The sequence below is a fragment of the Betta splendens genome, chromosome 6 (assembly GCF_900634795.4).
Source record: "Betta splendens chromosome 6, fBetSpl5.4, whole genome shotgun sequence".
NCBI classification, from domain to species: domain Eukaryota; kingdom Metazoa; phylum Chordata; class Actinopteri; order Anabantiformes; family Osphronemidae; genus Betta; species Betta splendens.
The window spans coordinates 17,328,642-17,348,026 of NC_040886.2; the positions used below are offsets into that span (position 1 = coordinate 17,328,642).

At 44.4% G+C, this 19,385-nt stretch overlaps 1 protein-coding gene across 3 annotated transcripts in view; it reads right to left on the bottom strand.

Annotated features, from left to right (window-relative positions):
* Window positions 1-19,385, bottom strand: part of map1ab (microtubule-associated protein 1Ab) — a 41,219-nt gene that overhangs the window by 18,174 nt on the left and 3,660 nt on the right. For 2 of the 3 annotated variants that reach the window (XM_029153070.3, XM_029153069.3), the window contains exon 2: window positions 18,563-18,658. In XM_029153070.3, coding sequence (XP_029008903.1) covers window positions 18,563-18,658 — 96 coding nt within the window. Of the gene's footprint in view, window positions 1-11,157; window positions 11,348-18,562; window positions 18,659-19,385 lie in introns of those variants that run through there. The other variant, XM_029153071.1, reaches the window with a different exon arrangement.

Genomic DNA, 19,385 nt, shown 5'->3' on the forward strand with positions numbered 1-19,385 from the left:
CAGTATGTTTCATACAAAGATACTGAATAAAAACGCTGACATTTAGCAGCATTTATAGACAATCAACAAATGACGCTGTCCACTGTGGACGACTAATGGGTTCAGTAACATGAGAGGAGGTAGGAATCGATTTCTGCAGTGCGTCAGATGCACCTTGATCTTTCCAGCTAACGGCCGACATTTTAGCCTTTACCAGAAAGCGTCGTCCATCATCCATCCATCCATCCATCCATCCATCCATCCATCCATCCATCCATCCATCCATCCATCCATCCATCCATCCATCCATCCATCCATCCATTCATCACCCACGGCGGAACACATCCACCGTCCTCCCTTTTAACGCTCTGCTCTGCAAATTGTGATAAATAGCAAGACTGGTACTGGAAATTACAACTCAGCGATGTGAGTCAGTCTTTAGTGTTTTCAATACGTCCGCTGAGGTACAGACAGTGTGGAAGCTGCTGCCCAGCGTCTGTTTGTTCAAACAGTCCTTTTGAAGGGAGCAATGTTCAGCCAAGTCGCCTGCTCTATTCATCCCTCAGGCTGCTCCTCATCAGTATCCCGGGGAGACAAAAGGGACCATCGTCCCGTCAAATCATGTCACTTCCAGAATCTTCGTTAAAAAGGAGGCTAGTGAAAATATGCAGACACTGTTTTTAAAATGTTCCCTGCTTTTTCTGCTTCCGTCTCAGCTTCCTGTCAGTTACATACTGTACAGGTATGTGATTTGGACTCCACACACTGGGACCAACAGAGATGGTGGGAAAGTGTTGCTGAATCATTGCTACATAGAAATGAGAGCATTCTGCCACAGTGGAGTAATAAGAATGAGGAATCCATTAACCAATGATCCACTTTCTTGACCCACGTAAAAGGCACCGTCACCTGCTCTGCTTCTGTCCTGGATGACAGACGGACGGCTTCTCGGCCTTGGATCAACTCTGCTCATAACTGCGAAGCCCAGAAGACGGGAGGTCACTTGTCAGACAGAACTCAGTGGTTCTGCTCCATCCTGAAGCTGACCTGCTTGATATAAATATCCCCGCCTGAACTCCCCAAATGAGAGCGCTCCCTTTAAACTGCACTGCTCCAGATAGAACGCTCCACATCGACCGCAGCGGGAGGCGGCGGCAGGAGGGTTCAAGGAATGGGAAGCAACAGGTGACGCATTTAAAATGCCTGAAAATCCAAGTACTACTTCAGCAAACACAGATCACACAGGCTTTATAGTAAGAATATTTAAATCCTCTTTTTGCTGTGTGCTACATAAATCAAATACTTTTACGTAATGAGGAAGTTAATGAAGCTGAGCTGAAGCCTGCAGCTTCCTCCTCATCAGACCAGTCGAGGTTGACTTGGAAAACATTATTACCTCGTTCTTAATCTCATGCCTAATGTGAGCGCGGTCCTTCACCTATTTTCTGAGCTTAGAGACAAAGTGTGTGAAGTGGGTTGGAAAATTAACTCAGCCGTCACGTGCTCATTTCAGCGACGCGTCATCCACCACTACGAGCCCGAACGCTGGTCTGTGAAGCTTCATGTGGCTGCTGAGTCACTGTTGCAGACTGCAGTGCAGCTCCGTCTCTCTAAACACACGCCTGTCTGAACTCAGGCCTGTTGTTTGCTGCCTGCAAAGCCTTAAATACAACCAGGCTGCTGCGACGGGTTATTTACTGTAGCGTCTCTTGCTGAAGTGATGACACTGAAGCATATTTTCTGAGGACGCGGCGGATTCCTCGTACCTCAGTCACTGTCGCTCGCTCACAACAACAACAGGAAGCCAGAGTCTTAGTTCTTGATGCTAATCGCTCTCCTGTGATTTGGCTGCTCAGTCATTTAAAGCCTCGTCGGAGTGTTTTTAGAAGCAGGAGAGAAGAAATACTAGTTTGTTTACTAGTCTGATTTTATAAAAAGTTTCTAAAATATCATTAAAGTAAATCAAGCATTTGTATCAAAAGAATTCAAGTTGAGTGAATTGAACTGTTTTATTTCATTATTTATTCTGTTTATTTTAATTGTTGTTATACCCTAATGTATATCATATCCTTCATTTGCTTCTCAAATATTTCTTTACAATGATTACTACTTGGACAACACAGATGTTGTAAATAAGTCACGTAGTTGGTCCAATAAATAATCTCTGATGATAATGAATAATCTATAATCTGTAATGATCACTGCCTCCCATCCTGTATTATTGAATATATATCAGTAACAATAGTAGTAATTATGCTGCAACAGGCACAAAGAGCACTGCCCCACTTTGAGGACTTCCACCGTTAAACATTCTTGGTTATTTTTGAGTTGTAGTATTTATTCATACTTTAACCTAATGTGGTAACAGACAAGTACAAAGTGCGACGGTTGTGTAATTTAATTTGAATATTCTCACAATCAGGAGAGACTGTGGATTTAATGCAACACAAGTTGCATAAAGTAAGTACTACTGTACTTTATGCAACCCCAGATGTTCCACCAGTCTGCTTTGGGCTGCATTCGTCTCCTAAAGGGTAAAAACTTCACTCTGCAAAACACTGCAAAACTCTGAGGAAGTTCTTTGTTGCTTCAGGGATAAATAAGTGTTGTTGGTGTGTGTGTGGGATGACCAGGCAGACGTTTAGCATTCTGCACCTGGAGTGAAGTACATGCATAGAATCACACCATGTTGTGTTGGTCAGAGACGTCCATCAAGCTTGATGCGTGCTGTACAGTCTTTGTGTAATAAGTGACTTATACAAATCCATGAAAATCCTCCAGATTTCCTCACAGGAACCAAATAAACTCTGCAGCCACTGTTTAAATATGAACTGTAGATTCTCTTAGAGCTAACGTCTCTACTCGCAAATCGTTGCTAAGACAAATTTGTTTCATTGTGGCTGCTATTATGACAAGAACTTATCAAACTTTTAACAATAAGTCAAATGAACCCATTGTTTGAGTTTGTTTATCTTAGCAACAGCAAGCAACATAAAAGTCTTAATGAGTTTTTACTGTGTTTAAATTGATGTTTTATGAGGATGTGTTTGCTTTTTCTGGAACCTTATAACTTTAATGTGATTATGAAAACAAAAACGGACCTGAACATTCTGAACACTGTCCTCAAATGATCAGCATCAGTCACTAACATGATTACAGTGGATCATCAGATTAATGACCAGAGTCACAGCAGTTTTTTCAGGTTTTACACAACTCACTCATTATGATCCTGTCTGACACATGAAATAGAAGAAATGACTGTAGTTAGGACCCGTGGATGAAGAGTCAGAGAACAGTGTTTAAGAACAGATTTACTCAAACCTCCACAAAACCTGGTCCTGGTCTCCCCCTTTTCATTCTCTCCTTGAGGGGCCTCTGAGGGTCTTTTGCAAGTCTATCATTCAGGCTTTGTTGCTGCAGACTGCCATGGTGATGCCCCCAGCCCCCTCACACACACACGCACACGCACACACACACACACACACACACACACACACACACACACACACACACACACACACACACACACACACACACACACACACACACACACACACACATTGTGTTTATATATACTAAATTAACTTTTAATTTTAAGCTATAATTGGCATCTTTAAATTACTAAAATGAGGACTTCTTCCACCACAGAGCACAAATATTCAAGCATTAACAGCTCCTGGTGACATTTTAGAGAGGTGTCGTCCCTTCAAGAATCTGAGTAGGAACAGTTTGTAGTTTTCCAGATGTGCATAGTACCGCGTGAATGGATCACACAAACCCAAAAACAAGCAGTTCTGGCCTTGATCGTATTGAGAGTCCAGTAAAGCAGGTGCAGGGTAAACGTTGTAGGAGAAGAAGGTAAAACAATTCAAATGAAAGGAAGAGAGACGAACACAGGAGGACCACCCGCATGCAGAGGCATGAAAATGCTGCTGGAAAATGGCATGAGGAGCATATTGGCAAAGCGTCATTGTCTCTTAGAGTCCGGTCCACAGCGGCCAACTATGACATCAGCCCCTGAAAGCAGTCTGAGTTTAAACGGCAAACACACACACTGCCAAAGCCATCACAGTAAAATGTGTCAGACCGTCTTTTTCAGGCCACCACAAACATCTCCTCACACTGTCGACCAGTAAAAACACCCGCAATAATGGGCCTTTTGTGTCGGGCCGTATCTAGAACAAGAAGTCACATTCAGACACGCCTGCGTTCTTTGTCCTAAATGAGGAGGTGGCAGTTCGAACGCTGCTGTGCTAATTTATGCGTCTATTAGCTTCTATGGATTTAGCAAGATACTGTAGCTACACTTTATTCTGCAGCCATTTATTTGATGTCATGTTTCCTTTTTTGTAGTACTTGCTCTTAAGATGCAAGTCATTTTCATTCTAGCCATTTTGGCAATAAATCAATGTATTGCTTGTATTTACTCTGTAACTGCAGGAAATGTAAACATGGATCATGGGATCAATATCGTCCACTTATAAACACTGTGTACTGTATATCTGTATATGTGTATCTGTAATGTAAAGACAACTTCTAAGTTGCTGCTGGGCCTTAGGAGCCGAAAAACATCAGTTCAGATTAATGGCAGTGTGAAATTAATGTTCACTTTGTTCATATGTTTACATATAAATCTGTAAATGAGTTTGCTGAGGTGCAGCTTGTAGCTAAAATATATTGATCCTGAGGATATTGATTATGTTGAGAAGGAATCATCGATATTTAAGGTTCAGAGAACATTTATTAAGGGAACCGTCCAATGATCTCAAACTACCAAAATGCTAAACATTTATTTTCATCAAACACATGTTTTTTGTTGTTTTGTTTTACAAAGGACACTCGCATTTTCATCCTTACGCAGTGAGACACAAATGATAAATGGACTTTCAGAAGACAGAACAGTTCACAGACTCAAGAGAAATCAGAAGGTGCAGAAAGCGAAAATGGGAATGGAGGTAAAAAAGCGAGAATGTCCATTCAGGAGTCGCAGGCTGCAGACAGACGCTTATTTGTTTGGAGCTTATTTCTGCAGCGGCTCCAGGGTGAGAGGCACCAGCCCTCAGGGATTTACGCTCAGCTTAAGGTGCTTCTGGAACTGCCAGCGTGCGGGTTCGAGTTACTGGCTGGCCGCTTGGTAATAACAGCTTATCAGAAACAACAGCCTCATAGATCCACAGCTTTGGACTGAGGATGACTCGTATGCTGATCCAGTTTAACGGACGCAGACGCTGCTCTGACTGAAGGAACATGCGGTGACAAAACTTCACTAACAACTACTCCAGTGAAAAGTACAGACTCAACCTCTGAACCCTGTGTCTAACATACTCGTACTCCACCCTCTACAAAGGTGTATAGCTGTAGTACATCAGCCAGGGAGGGTTTGCAGGTAGTGCAGGGTTAAGTGTAAGGCAGGTTACCATGGACACCGGTTCAACATTAGTTACCGTCTCTGCTCTCATTTGCATCACCTTGTTTCCAAGCACATTTAAACCTGATGTTCAGCAAGACTCAGGTTCTGAAGCTAAACTCTGCTTTTCATGCCCAGCATTTTTTCTTGAGACTACTCACTGTGTGTCCTCCTAAACCCAGCAGCTTATTAGGAGACAACCTGAGCTATGCTGTTCTGTGAGATCAGCATTAAACCGGTCCAGATCTGAAACAAGCTCCTTCATGAAGGAGATACATCATAATGAACTGCTTCACCTCTGACTTCATTGTGACAAAGCTGATTGAAGATTAAAATCTAGGCTAAGGCTGAAAACTGATGTCCCCTATGAGGAAAGAAACCTGCAATGTTGCCTAAATGCGCAAAGACTTTTTCAGTTGTAAATCTAAGCAAGTCACTAACTATATAGTATATTTATGAAAATATAAATGAAGCTATACAATCAACTAGAATCAGAGCAAACAGTATCATCCAAAGGATGCACAGCTAAACACTAGGACAGAGGCTGCAATGCAGCAGACGCCCCTGGAAGCTCGTGGGGAAGAAGGAAAGCTGGAGCAGATTTTCCCTTTAAGGTGTATGAACTCCCGGCCCCACCGGCCCTGTGCTGCTCAGCTGGCTGGGCTCCACCTCCTCTGAGCCTGGGTGTGTCGCTGGCCGTCAGCACATGGGGCGGGACCGAGGGACGCAGGCTGGGCCCCCTGGGGCCGGCCCCTGATGGAGGGATCAATGTTTACTGCTGCTCTGCACCATCAGAGGGGAACGGCGCTAGTCACTGAGGCATCACCTCCACGCTCCAGACAACATGGCTGCGATCAGCACGAGCTGCCTGTCTGCAGTGTCATCGCATCGTGTCCCGGTCTGAACATTCCTCAGTCTCGTGTTCTCAACGCTGTCGCTGGGTCTCACTGTATTTGTGTTCCTCATTTCCATCGCATTTTTGCTTTGTCATAAAGACCCCGAAATCTCTCCCTCACCCAAAAAGCTGCAGTCATCTACGCTCCTCCATAACCTCTGGGTATCAGACGAATGTTGGATGTGCCTGATTTCAATCTAAGTTTAAGAAAAGGTTTAAAATGAAAAGGGAATTTTTGCAGCGTATGAATGCAGAGAGACAAAGGGCTCGTCAGACATAGCGACACACATAGAACCAGAACACAGACGAGCGGGTGAGCAGCTGCTGCACCTTCACACAAAAAACAGGGGCTCTGGTCTCAGCAGGGGGCATCTGGATAGCGAGGGGGACACGGTGGATGTATTAAGAGTCGAAGCGCTCCTTTAACGTGGCATAATACAAACACAGCATGGCTGTTTTCTGCGTGTGTGCACATTTTCTCCCACCGACAGTGTCGCGGCAGCGAGAGCGAACAGGGAGGTGCAAAACACTGCAAAGACTGCTCACTGCTGCATTACCCGAGCCAGAACCTCCCTCTTTTCTCTCTATTGTTGGCGACGAGTCCCGAGACTCCCAGCTCAGAACCACTGTCCGTCCTCCTCCTGGCAGGAATACAAACTCATATACTACATGTACTATTAGCACCAAGCAGCAAAGATGGTGACGGTCTGGTTGTTATCTACTGTATAAACCACACATGAACATCACACTGAAGCAGGCGTTCGACTGAATGAGACTATGTGCATCAGGGCCACTACAGCCTGTGTGACTGTACCAACCCTCTAACTGGGAATAAAGCAGAAATCCTCTTTCTCCTTCCTCAGATCAGAAGCTGAATATCTCAGCTGCACTCACATAAACATAACGTACTGTACTTTAAATAGTACTGCCCTCTATAGTACTACAGTACAGTACTATACTGCACTTATGGAATGTCATCATACTGTTTCATTGATGTGAAATTAACGTAAAAATGTGTTTTATTTAAGATAAAAATACTGACGAAATGCGGCAGAGACATCTTTAATAATTGATTCTAACTGACACTGCTCTTTCCGTATAACAGAAACAGTTGAATGCTTGTTCTCTTAAACTTAAAACGAAACAATTCTTTATAAAAACTACATAAAATTAATTGGTTTTGTAAATATAGGGCTAAAATTCTTCCTGATACGGAAATGCTGTTTTTACTACTCCAAAGAAAATGTGGTCACAAAAGGAATTCATTAACAATGGCTGATAATAACTACACAAAAAATATTATTTTATTAGCTGAGGGTTCATCAGAGGATGAGCCACAGAACTGGACCGATTAATGCACAGACAGGTTTCCAGAAGATGAGCCGTCAGCAGATGTAGCAGTTTCCTGGACTGGCTCATTGTGTTCCAGTGTTTTGGAGCAGCATTGGGTTTAGCTGGTGCTCTTATCTGAACTAAGCAGGTACAGGCTCAAAACCCCAAACATTGGCGTTGATGGAAACTGGCATCAAAGCCACAAGTTTCCTGCTAGAAGTCGGCCTCAGCTCGGCTGCTCCGCTGGGCCTGTGCACAACTGATAATGGCACCCGAATCACTCATAAGGTCGAAAAACGGTCAAAAGTGAGCGGTACTGACAAAGCTGAACTTTAACCCCTGCTGAAATGCGTGAGTATTTATTTCCTCATAACAGCAGGTGTTTTCGGCGACTAACCCGACGCAAGCGGATGGTTTAAAGTCCAGCTGGCACCCAGGAGAAGCTGGTTCAAGCCGATTTTAAGCACTGCATTTACATAATCAAGTTGGTCCCCAATTGGAAGGCAATATAAGGTTCCCACACAAGTGTTTGCAAAGTGACACAACACAGCTAATACTTTATTAAAAGGGCCTAATGAAGTGCACGTCTGCACGTCTGCTGGGCCAAGTGCTCCTGGGAGACTGAGACCGCTGGGCGGTTTGGTTATTTACAGACTTCAGACGGGGCTGTGGTGTGTGTGAGTTTGATTTCCATCAATAAACTTCATCTAAATGAGGCGTCGGCTCCATCATGTGATGCATTTGCCCAGACGCTAAGCTGGCCGACGGCTAATCTGTGAGCGAGTGAGGTTCATAGTCTCCATCCCGATCTCGAATCCTCGCAGCTTAACAAGTAAGCACCTTCTCGAGCTAAGAGTTAGAGATTTGAAATATCCCGTCGAGTCTGTGGAGGCAAGTTATACATGTACAATATCTGTGGTAATCGCCAGCATGGATGAATTTATGGTGGAGTAATAACAGGATCACGTCAAGTCACCTGATTAAATGAGCTGCCACAGAAAAAAAACACGTATAGCCATGATCCCTGGTGTTTTAGGAAATAACACAACGTTAAACTACTAAACAATCGATACACAAATAATTATAACAATCATAACTTAATCATATCCTGAGCTGTGTTTGGTCCCAAAGGAAAATTTACAATTAAAAACAAATGAGCATGACTTGTTTCCCTGATCTCTGACCTCTTATTACAAATAAAAGACGAACCCCCTTAAGGCGCTTAGTGAGACTTTACTAAACTTATACGTTTTTTGTAAGCTCCACTAAACTACATGGATTAAAAACACTAAAGGGCATGACGTCGGTCTCACACAACAGAATGGACCCCCATAGAAGCAACGTGTCTGCAAGTTACTGTTGAGACATTTTTTTCTTGCACTGCAAAAATTTCATCTTAAAAAGATCTAGACATAATAAAGATGTTGTCATGTTTCATCTCAAAGTAATGTACTCATAACCTTTAAACAATATTATCCTTAGTTTCCAACACCAGGGTAATAAAATGAAAACGAATAATCAGATCTTTTTTTTTATCTCGAGTTAAATTCCACTCTACGGTCGAAGCTGCATCAACTGAAACACGCATCACTCAAAGCCAAAAGCTTAAGTGAGTCTAAACCATGATAGCATGAGCGCTACCTCCAGGATTATCAAAGGCATATCTGTTTCAGAACCCCACCAGGAGTCTGGTATCAAAGTGACCTGAGAGGATTTAATTATGGATACAGCGTAAGACCAGCGCAACATGTTCAGCTAGTATCTACAGCCAAAGTGAAACAGGTCTGTGGAGCCTGATGTGTGGTTCCTTCAGGATGGAATCAAATGTGGAAAACTGACTCAGATTCTTAGTGCAATTAATAACTAACAGCTAACTAACACTTACTGGTGAGCCAAGCAACCGTGTCCTCAGTAGTTTAGTCACTGCGGCAGGTTAAATGACTAAAACAAAAGGCTACCAAAGATTCCCAGCATGCCGATGGTTCAGGTGAACCAAAGATTCCCAGCATGCCGATGGTCCAGGTGAACCAAAGATTCCCAGCATGCCGATGGTCCAGGTGAACCAAAGATTCCCAGCATGCCGATGGTTCAGGTGAACCAAAGATTCCCAGCATGCCGATGGTTCAGGTGAACCAAAGATTCCCAGCGTGCCGATGGTCCAGGTGAATCGATGGCGGCTTAAGGATGAAATGTGTTTTAGTACAAATAGAAAAAAATACACACTACATCAGTACGAATAGTTAAACAGACTAAACTACACTGGCGCTAAATCCAGAGCAAACACAACCCACATACGCAGCTTGTTACAGCGCCACAGCTCTTTCATCTGGGCAAAGATAACCCAGTTAAACTCGTCTCCAAACGTCCTTCATGTCATCACAGAATATAATCCAACAGCAGGACTCAGCCTAATGCAGACTGTTATGACGTACGCTAGGGTCAGACAGACATGGAGCATCGATGACCAACTCAGTTCACAGAGCCCAAACAATCCTGGAGGCAGACACATGCTTGGTTAGATCACACACACACACACACACACACACACACACACACACACACACACACACACACACACACACACACACACACACACGGGTTGGGTGGGCAATGACCACATTCTCAGCACGACTGAAGCATCAGATTCTTTCTTTCTTTATGGAGTGAAAACGATAGCTTCATCCCTTTTGTGCACATTCGAGTCTGAACCTGTTTGGTCATTTGTCCTAATCTGGGCAAAAACCAGACACACAGACTGACCTCATCCCATCACATCCCAGCATGCCAACTGGAAACCATAGCGATAACACAAGCAACACACAGCTGCTCTTTCCTTTTTTTACATGTCTGTGAGGAGCATTGAGTTCATCTGCATCACCAGGCTTTCACAGACTCCTCATATTTATGCAGATCCATTCACAATGACTGGGCAGAAAGACGCCGAGCGTGGGAATCAAACCTGCCTCAGCAAACGCCACACCGGCTTCGGAACGCTTACCTTTGACTAACTTTTCAGTATTTTCATTGATAAGAGCAGAAACGGGTTCCGTTTGTTATTGATGTAGGCTCCCAGGGAAGAGGTTAAATGGGCACCATCATTAATCCAGTTACCTGGATAAAGACGGGACCGGCTGAAATCCTCTGACTGAACCTGGCGTGCCTCCTCTTATCTGCAGGTAGATTTAAGAGGCCTGATTGTCTAACCAGGTAATGCTGTCTCATGCCCCAATTTCTTCCAGACATTTCTCTTCCCGCTGCGCGCCGTCAGAAACACTGCGCATAAAAGTACGCTTCGGTCCCGGGTGTTCGACGCTGGGACGATGTGGCGCAACAAAGGCAGGGGGAAAGAAAACCTGAGTGACAGGCACTGATTTGGAGACAGACGTCACGTCTGTGCGGAGGAGACAGCAGAAAAAGAGGCAAAATACGCAGCGGTCGATTCGGCATCTCACTCCGTAAAGCTGCAGCCGCGAGCAACTCCGCGCAAAACGCAGAAAACACGCGTATCGCGTCCGATGGGAGATTTCATGAGCAGTTTACGTACCGTTGTGGGTTGAAGCGCCACTTTGCCGGAGAGTTGTGTGTCTAGAAGCGGGAGAGGAGCGTCGGCGGTGCGTGTGCGTCTGTGTGCGCGTCAGGCGCAGACGGGAGGACAGAGGAGGAGATTTGGCACATTTGGATTGGAACGCAGCCCGCCGGCGGAGCGCAGCGCAGCGCGTCGAGATGCGGCAGCATCAGTCTGCGGACGGTGGAGGAGCGGCGAGCTGCGCGGCCAGGGAGGGGCGCACCGGGCTCACACTGCGCCAGCAGTAACTCAGTAACTCATTCACTGCCACGGCGGAGCGGCTGAGAGGAGCTCTGCGCTCCGACGCCGCACGTCTCTTAATAAAAACATCCGACGTTAGACATCGGTCAGAGACGCGAGAACATTTACAGCAGGTTTGTGTCAAACTGGATCCCAGGCCAGCAGCTTAATACCAGCAACGGAAATTCAAAGCAATGCAGTACATGTAATCATTTCCCTGATATTATATAAATGGCACAGAGCAGTAAAACGAAAGGCTGACAATGACACAGATACCATTAACGGGACTGTTGGAATTCCTCCATCCTCTTTCTGAGCCTCTTATTCTGGTGAGGCATCCCAGTGGCGACTGGGTAGAGGGAGGGTACGCCCAGTCTGTCACACCAGTTAGAGGCAGTGAACTGCCCAGAGACTGTCCGTCGCACTCTAAAGGGAACAGGAAGTTCCTGGAGTTCTGAGCAGCACTGGAAGGAACCAGACCAGCAGGTCTTGGGTGGTGCTGCTGCTTCTGTGTCTCCATCAGCCGCCGTGGAGCAAAAAGGGCTCGACTGGAGACAGAAAACGTGAGGACACACTCTGGATAAGAGGAGCAAAAGAAGACGGCGGCCAATTGTTTTAATTACATTACAAAAGGCCAAAGACAAACAAACTACTGCACTGTCCTGAGGTAAAAAGGCCTAATCCTAATGCTGCACTTACTGAGCACATAACATCCGCCTACAGCACTGACAACTTGATTAGTTGTTGGCTTAGAGTCGCATTATGTGACACCAGGACCCTCCCTCTCCTCCATGTGTTGTTTACTGTACCTCTCTCTCTCCTTCTCTAAAATAAAAACGGATTAAAATTGATCATGAAGGTGAATGATGTCCGTGTTTACCTTGGACTAAAGAGGACTGGAGGCCTCTTGTCAAGGTTGTATTGTATTGTTGGGCAGGTTATTGCAGTAGAGGCAGTTTTCCCTTTATACAGGTGAGACTTTATTTAAATGTAAATTACAATCTTGTGTCAGAGGAGACATTTTATCCTGTTCCAACAACCTTTCAATCAAGTGCTGAGTATTAAAACACGGCCATGACCCATCAGGATCAGGTCTGATTTCTCTTTACCAGTCGCAGGAAGGCACAGAAACCTCATTTAACCTATAAATAAGTGTGTGACTGCTTTTACTGCTAGAAAACATTAGGATGGAAACTGGTGCTGACGCTCGGCTCTGTCATGACAACAGAGTGTCCTCATCTCTCTCTGACTTCACTATCCTCTACTTCTCTTTCTATGGCCAATCGTCCTGCGCCCCCCCATCCCTCAGACTGCAGCGATGGCAAGCCCTGGGATCAATATCACAGCTTTGCATAATTCAGCAACTGCCTCAATAAAGTATGACGCAACGAGCCACTTGGAAGCGACGTCTCCCTCCCTTCTGCTGCCTCTCGGCTCCATCTCGCTCTCTCTCTCTGCCTCCCTCCGTCTCCGCCAGGTGAAGTCGAGCAGATCTATGGCGCTGTATAACAAATGCGTATCGTTCAAACAATGAACGGAAACGACTTCACGTGTGGCCAGTCTCCAATTTGTCTTCTGAGAAGCCACAGCTCCATTTTAAGGAGGCAGATCAGCCTTTAAACTGCGTTGAAACACGCTCCTCCTCCTCCTCCGACGACATAATGACTAGACTAAATGTCACAGAGAGCATCAAAAAACGTACGATGATTCACCAGCCTGTTGAATCATCGAGCCTCACCTCTGCATCCGGCACTGCCACACAGCAGATACTGTGGGAGTGCAAGGATTCATTCACAATCCAGCACTGAGGACGGCGACCTGGGACAAAGACATTATTTCGTTCTGCACATTTTGCTTGAAGAATTTTGAACTTGAAGCAGTAAAATAGATGACTTCATCTCATCTTTATCCCAGTGGATGCTCAGGACCCACCTACATCACCAACACCAGCATCACAGCAAACACTTGACCTGGATACATGTAGGTTGGTCCAGACGCCACCAGTCACGCCCCATGGTGGTGAAAAGCTCTTCCCTGCTCCGCGTGTTGGTTGTTTGAAATATCACACCATAATAAATATGTTCCTTTTGTTTAGCCCACACAGCGAGAGCTGGAGCAGTGGCTGAGCCATCTGAGAGATTATGAGTGAGTCCATGATGACGCTGCAGTTTAGGCGCTGTTGGATTAGCATTAGTGTCCACAGAGTTGTAGGTTCAGTCAAGTCCCTTCAACTCACGCACCCTCTTAAATCACCCTCCAACCAAAGACTCTACTGCAATAATCAGTACTCAAATGCCACCGATCTACAACAAAAACAGTAAAATACACGTATCTTACTTATTCATAAATTCCATCCAGCATCTTTAGCATTTACAATTACAGGAAACAGTTCTGAATAAAGACAATTGCTAATTAATGACAAGAGACAAGATGTTTAATTCTACTAATCAGTGTCAACTAGCATTAGTCTTGAGGGAATTTAAACTTTTCACCCTATTTGCTGCTTCCAGACACAGAACTGTTTTACTAGAAAGCGGGGACAACACGATGTGCAGAGAGGCGGCAGGAAGACGCGGCTCAGGTAAAGGCTCTGTGTCGGTTCAGCTCAGACGCAGCAAAACACAAACCGACAGCTCCTCTGAAGAAACCAAGAGACCAACAGCAGGACGCAGGTACGCGTGGAGGTGAGTGATAATGGAGGTTAAAATGTCTCAGCAGGGAGTTTCCGTGACCTTGGCTTGAAATCTCGCAGGATGACACCATCACACACACACAAGCAGAGAGAAAGTGCTGTGTCACACACGCTAAATCAAAATGGTGGCGATGAGAAAGGTTCAATGGGTTCAGGTCCCATTGGCCTATAACAATCCTTAACGGGCAGCTTCGCCTATTGTACACACATAATAGTCTTAGTCTACATTTATAGCTAATAACTTTCTATTTCTGTATTTGGACATTAATAAGATGTTCACTCTGGCATAACTGATTCGTAGGGTGTGAGCTGAATATTGATTGTGAGTTGAATAACGGGGACATTTATGTAACTGAACACTGCAACATCATGCAATCTGAAAAATGCAGGCGGCGCAAGTGCTTCTTTGATGGAAAACACAGGAGATAAAACAGGAAGTGTTGACACAGTATCCTGGGGAAAAGAGTTTCCACTTTCCCAACCATAACTTTTGCTGCCGCTGCGCTCAATCGATTCCTTCTGGGCGATCAAGCAGAGCTTAACAGTGAGGAAAATGACTCCTTCCCACCATCCAATACAGGAGGCGATACAGAGAGGGACACAAGAAATATTAAGAGGGAGGCCGGAGGCAAAGGGTGATGGGAATGCAAAGAATCAAAGACAAACGATGGAAGTATTTTCACCATGTGGCTCCAGACATGAACATATGACCATCGCAGATCTGTGGCAAAAATCCGTATTCACACGGCGTGAATGTATCTGCATTCATTGCAATTCTTGCTGTATCTGCCTATTTATTCATCACAACAGCAGTGCATCCAGTCAAAACCCACATCTGTGTCTCTATGACACATTTTCACTCATTTATTCTCCCATCTGTGCAAAACATAGAAATTGTGGTTGGGGACGTGTTCTTCATTTGAAAACAGAAAACAGACAAATTCAATAAACTCTCACAAAGAAAACCATGAAAATAATTATATTGTTGGTGCTTAAGAAACCCAAAGCCCAGAATGAGCAGCACTTGAGGTCATGACCCGGATGCTGTGCACACCAGCAGCATCAATAAGGTGGAGATGGATGCTGAGACCAAGGCCTCAGCCTTATATGTCACCAATACAGTATGTGTTTCTAAGTTCCGCCAGGAACAAGGAGCAAATATGTTAGAGGACAGGATCAAAAGCAGAAAGGAGGATTTCCAGAAGCAAGTCAAGTCAGATTCTGCTCAGACTTTAGGTGTAAGAACATTAGACAGAGAAACGAATGACGACACAGGAAGAAGGGAGATAAATAATAATGAGAGTTTAGAGTAGAGATAGGAAATTCTGTCTTGGCTTCTGAAATAAGCGGAGAAGGATTTGTGATCAGGGATCTGGGAAACCACGTTCTGCTCTGTGATGTACTGTACTAAACATCAATCTCTACTTATCATATCTACATTCACAGTTTTAAAGTGCTCTATGCATATTCCTACGGCAGATTGATCAGTTGGTGAACTTCAGAACTCAGGAGCATTTAGAAGCTGCAGTTACCGTGATAACAGACAGATTAGAATAATACAAAGTAAGTTGATTCGTCCAATTTGAATAAGTACTTACAGTATGAAGGTACTGTATTTAGGGTCATGGCACAGATTGTGATGAACTACTGATACAGGGCAGGCAAATACTTTAACCTTTCATCTTTGACATCTTCAGGGTCTTCAACCACTCAGAGTTGGATAGCAAGGTCGCCATGACAACCGCTGGGTCCCCAGAGCAAACTGTTCACCATCAACAGTGAATGTCTAATAATCCAACGCTGCCCTAAGGGCTGGTCTCACCTCTGCATCCATGTCACACAGTGAGTGTGTGTCTGTACTGTGAATGTGCAACACACAGGTCAGCTCACCAGAACCATCATCCAGCCTTTCAACAGACCTAGAACATGCACATATGTCATGATATTTATTATCTAGTTGATTCAGTGGAATAACCTACTACTACTAATGTTATTGTGTGCATGTGGACTTTAGTTTCCAGAGGTCACACAGAAAACTTATAGAACCTTTCAGCCGTCTTATAGAAGTGTAGCAGAGTTAAGCCAATGCTCACTGCAGATTGTTCTGGAAGCTTCTTATTAGGGATTGGAAGTCTACAGATTGATAAGCTACCTGTGTGTCTAAGCCATCTTACTGGAGGAACTACGGCCAGTCACTGACTCGTTTTAGAATTAGGATACATCTCAGCGACATTAGCTGGATTTTTCTGCAGCCTGAGCGGCTCCACAGTCCAATTTCCTACACGGCTGCAGTGATAAAACAGCTGTGAACAGACTACAGCGTTAGCATTTTCCAGCCATTCCTTACTTGCTCTCTACGGGTAATGCTGCCTTTCATTCATCTTCTTTAAATCACCTCTATTGGACTTGTCGATAATTGAAGCAGTGAAGGTTGACTGACTTTAACCTGTTTGTGCGTGTGTAGGAGGGAGGATCCATGCATAACGATTACATCGAGTTTATTCCCACTGACTGACTTTTCCTTTTCGTATTCCCTCCACCCACGTCGTCCTCAGTGAAACAGAGATGGAGTTAAAAGGAAAAGACAAATGTGAAGCTTCACATCTAACTTCAAAGCATTTGTGGACCTTCGGGACGTTAAAGCCTGTTTCCCATAAACCAGCGGCTGCTGTAGTGCCAATTAGCATCTTCTGTGCTCGGCTTCATAGACAAATACCTGCAGTGAGAGGCCTGCGGCTTGTGGAAAAACTAAATGCTGTGTATGGAGAGCCTTGTTTAAAAGGACAGACATAAAACCCAGTAAGGTCAATACGTGATAGAACAAAGACCATTTGTCCTCTGTACAGATGTGTTGCTGGATCGATGGAGCAGACAGGCCTGTGTTTCTACGTATACCGTATCTACACTGTAGCTGACATTTACTGCACATTTTATGAAAAGCTCATAAAAAGTTTTCAATGGATCAAGCTATGTATCGGTAAATAAAATCAGTGAACAATCTGGTCCTCAGACATTGAACAGGTTGTATACAATTAACACAAGTAACTGTCTGGCACAAGAACAGTCAAAGCAATTTGTTTCGATTGCTCTGATGATGCATTCATTTATTGCAAAGGACTTGTGTGGACTGAGGAATCGACCGCTGCGTAATGTCTTGTCCAGCACATCCCAACGACTCCGACAGTCTGGAGCCTTGGGTTCTGATCCATTTAAAAATGTTGTCTCATGCTCCCTGAACCCTGGTGGCATTTACATCTTACGTGAGAGTCATCCTTACTTACCATAGGTTTACCTCTGTGCCCACGCCCGTCCCACCCACACCATAGTACGAGCGCAGTTGGAACAAAGCCTTTCCACTTCAAGAACATTGTATTGAAAGGTAAATGATAGTGCTTCCTCCTCTTTAGAAATGAGGTGATACCTGGACTACACCCCTTTGTTTTCTGTCAGCATCCGAGGCAGATCAATAGAACGCCAGTGGGTAGAAATCCAGCGACTGCAGTGCAGACATACAGTAGATTGACAGAAAAACCTCTGCTGTTTGTTCCATCTGGGTTTTATGGACTGGATTCAGGTCGTATTAGGGAAAAGCATAAAGGACTGTATCTCAGTTTGAATGGTATAATAACAATTCACTGTACTTTAAGCATTATTAGAGTCTAATGCTTCTTTTTAACAGAAGCAACCAAGGCCTTCAGGTGCTACAGCTTATTTCTTCACAAATTACTTTCATTCTGTGCTGCCAGGCCTGAAATGTTCAGCGCCATTCTTGTTCTCCTTTGATAAGAAAACTAACAAAGACCTGCACCAGTGCGGAGGGGACATTCATCCCATGACTCTTTTACAGCTCGTCCCTGATTTCTCTCATGCACATGTCAATGTACCGTTTCCTCTGTGACGGGAGGAGGCAGTGATGGGACGTGCTCGCTGATGTGTTGCTTCCAAATGTCAAGATGGAGGAATTTAAATGTCTTTGGTAAAAATCTCATGAATCAGACATTTCAAGCGGATCTGTACAGAAACCTTGTTAATGAGAATTTGCTTTGCAACTGCAACTAGACTAGTACATTCACGTTATCAAAAGTATTAAATTCATTTTTTAGCCCACAGTGTTTATTCAGTAGCTCGTCAGATTTGATGGCCAGGGAAGTCAGATTCTCAGTGGAGTTCTTTTGCTTTAGTTAATATAAAACCGAGTTACTCATTTGAGTCAGAAGCCTGTCAGACAAAAAAACAAAAACTAAAATTCTGTACAGACGAGTAGAGAATGAGACATATAACTTGTACAAGTGGTACAGTATGTTTGAGGTCAGTACTTGCTCTAATTCTAGTGATAAACTAGGAAGCGTCTGGAGAATGTCGCTTCATCTTTCATCCATATATTGTAGGATTTTGTTCATCCAGAATATGAGATCCTAATTGTACTCGGGGGTGCATCATCCTCACACTGACCTTTGACCTCGAAGTGGGCGGAGTGACGGGTTATAAACAGCTGCAGCTGCTGATCAAGGTCGCAGCACTTGAGGTTGATTTCCCAGGATCGAATTCCTGCCAGGAAGAAAGAGAAAGGTCGCGTGAGGACAAAAACATGACCGACCACAGCATGAGTGAAATGTCTTCCACTGGTTTCTGATGAACCAGTGAACCAACATCTGCAGGTTACCGCGCGAGGAGTCTCACTCTGTGAACTTGAGGTAACCTTACACCAGATGCTGTTTAAGCTACAGGGAAGGTCACGGAGCAGGAAACTTTACTGGTTCAACACATCCTGGGACCGACAGAGATACAGCAACCTCAAATAGAACTTGCATCATTCTGTTCGGTTTAACTCATTTTACCCTCGATGAGGAAACAGATACCTTCATACTGTCTCACATTTAGAAACACCAGCTCTTATTTTGAATCTCTGCTCATGCTGTGTTGTTTTTGCTCTATTTTACTCTACTCTGTCAGCTCCTCAGGGAAATATTTGGCTCCTTAGCTGCTAAATGCTCCACTGTGCATCACAGTTGGTTTGGAAGCAGTTTCTGTGCCTGCTGCATCAAAACTAATACTAAAACTAATATGGCGGTTGCTGTACAAAGCTGAAGGGAACTAACGTGACAATTACAATATTCAGTGACCTCTTTTACTTTACACAGTCTGTGCAGACTGGTGGGTTCTGCTGCTGTTGGTAAAAGGTGTCTGAGGAGATGGTACAATGACTCAGTACAGAACACACACACACACACACACACACACACACACACACACACACACACACACACACACACAC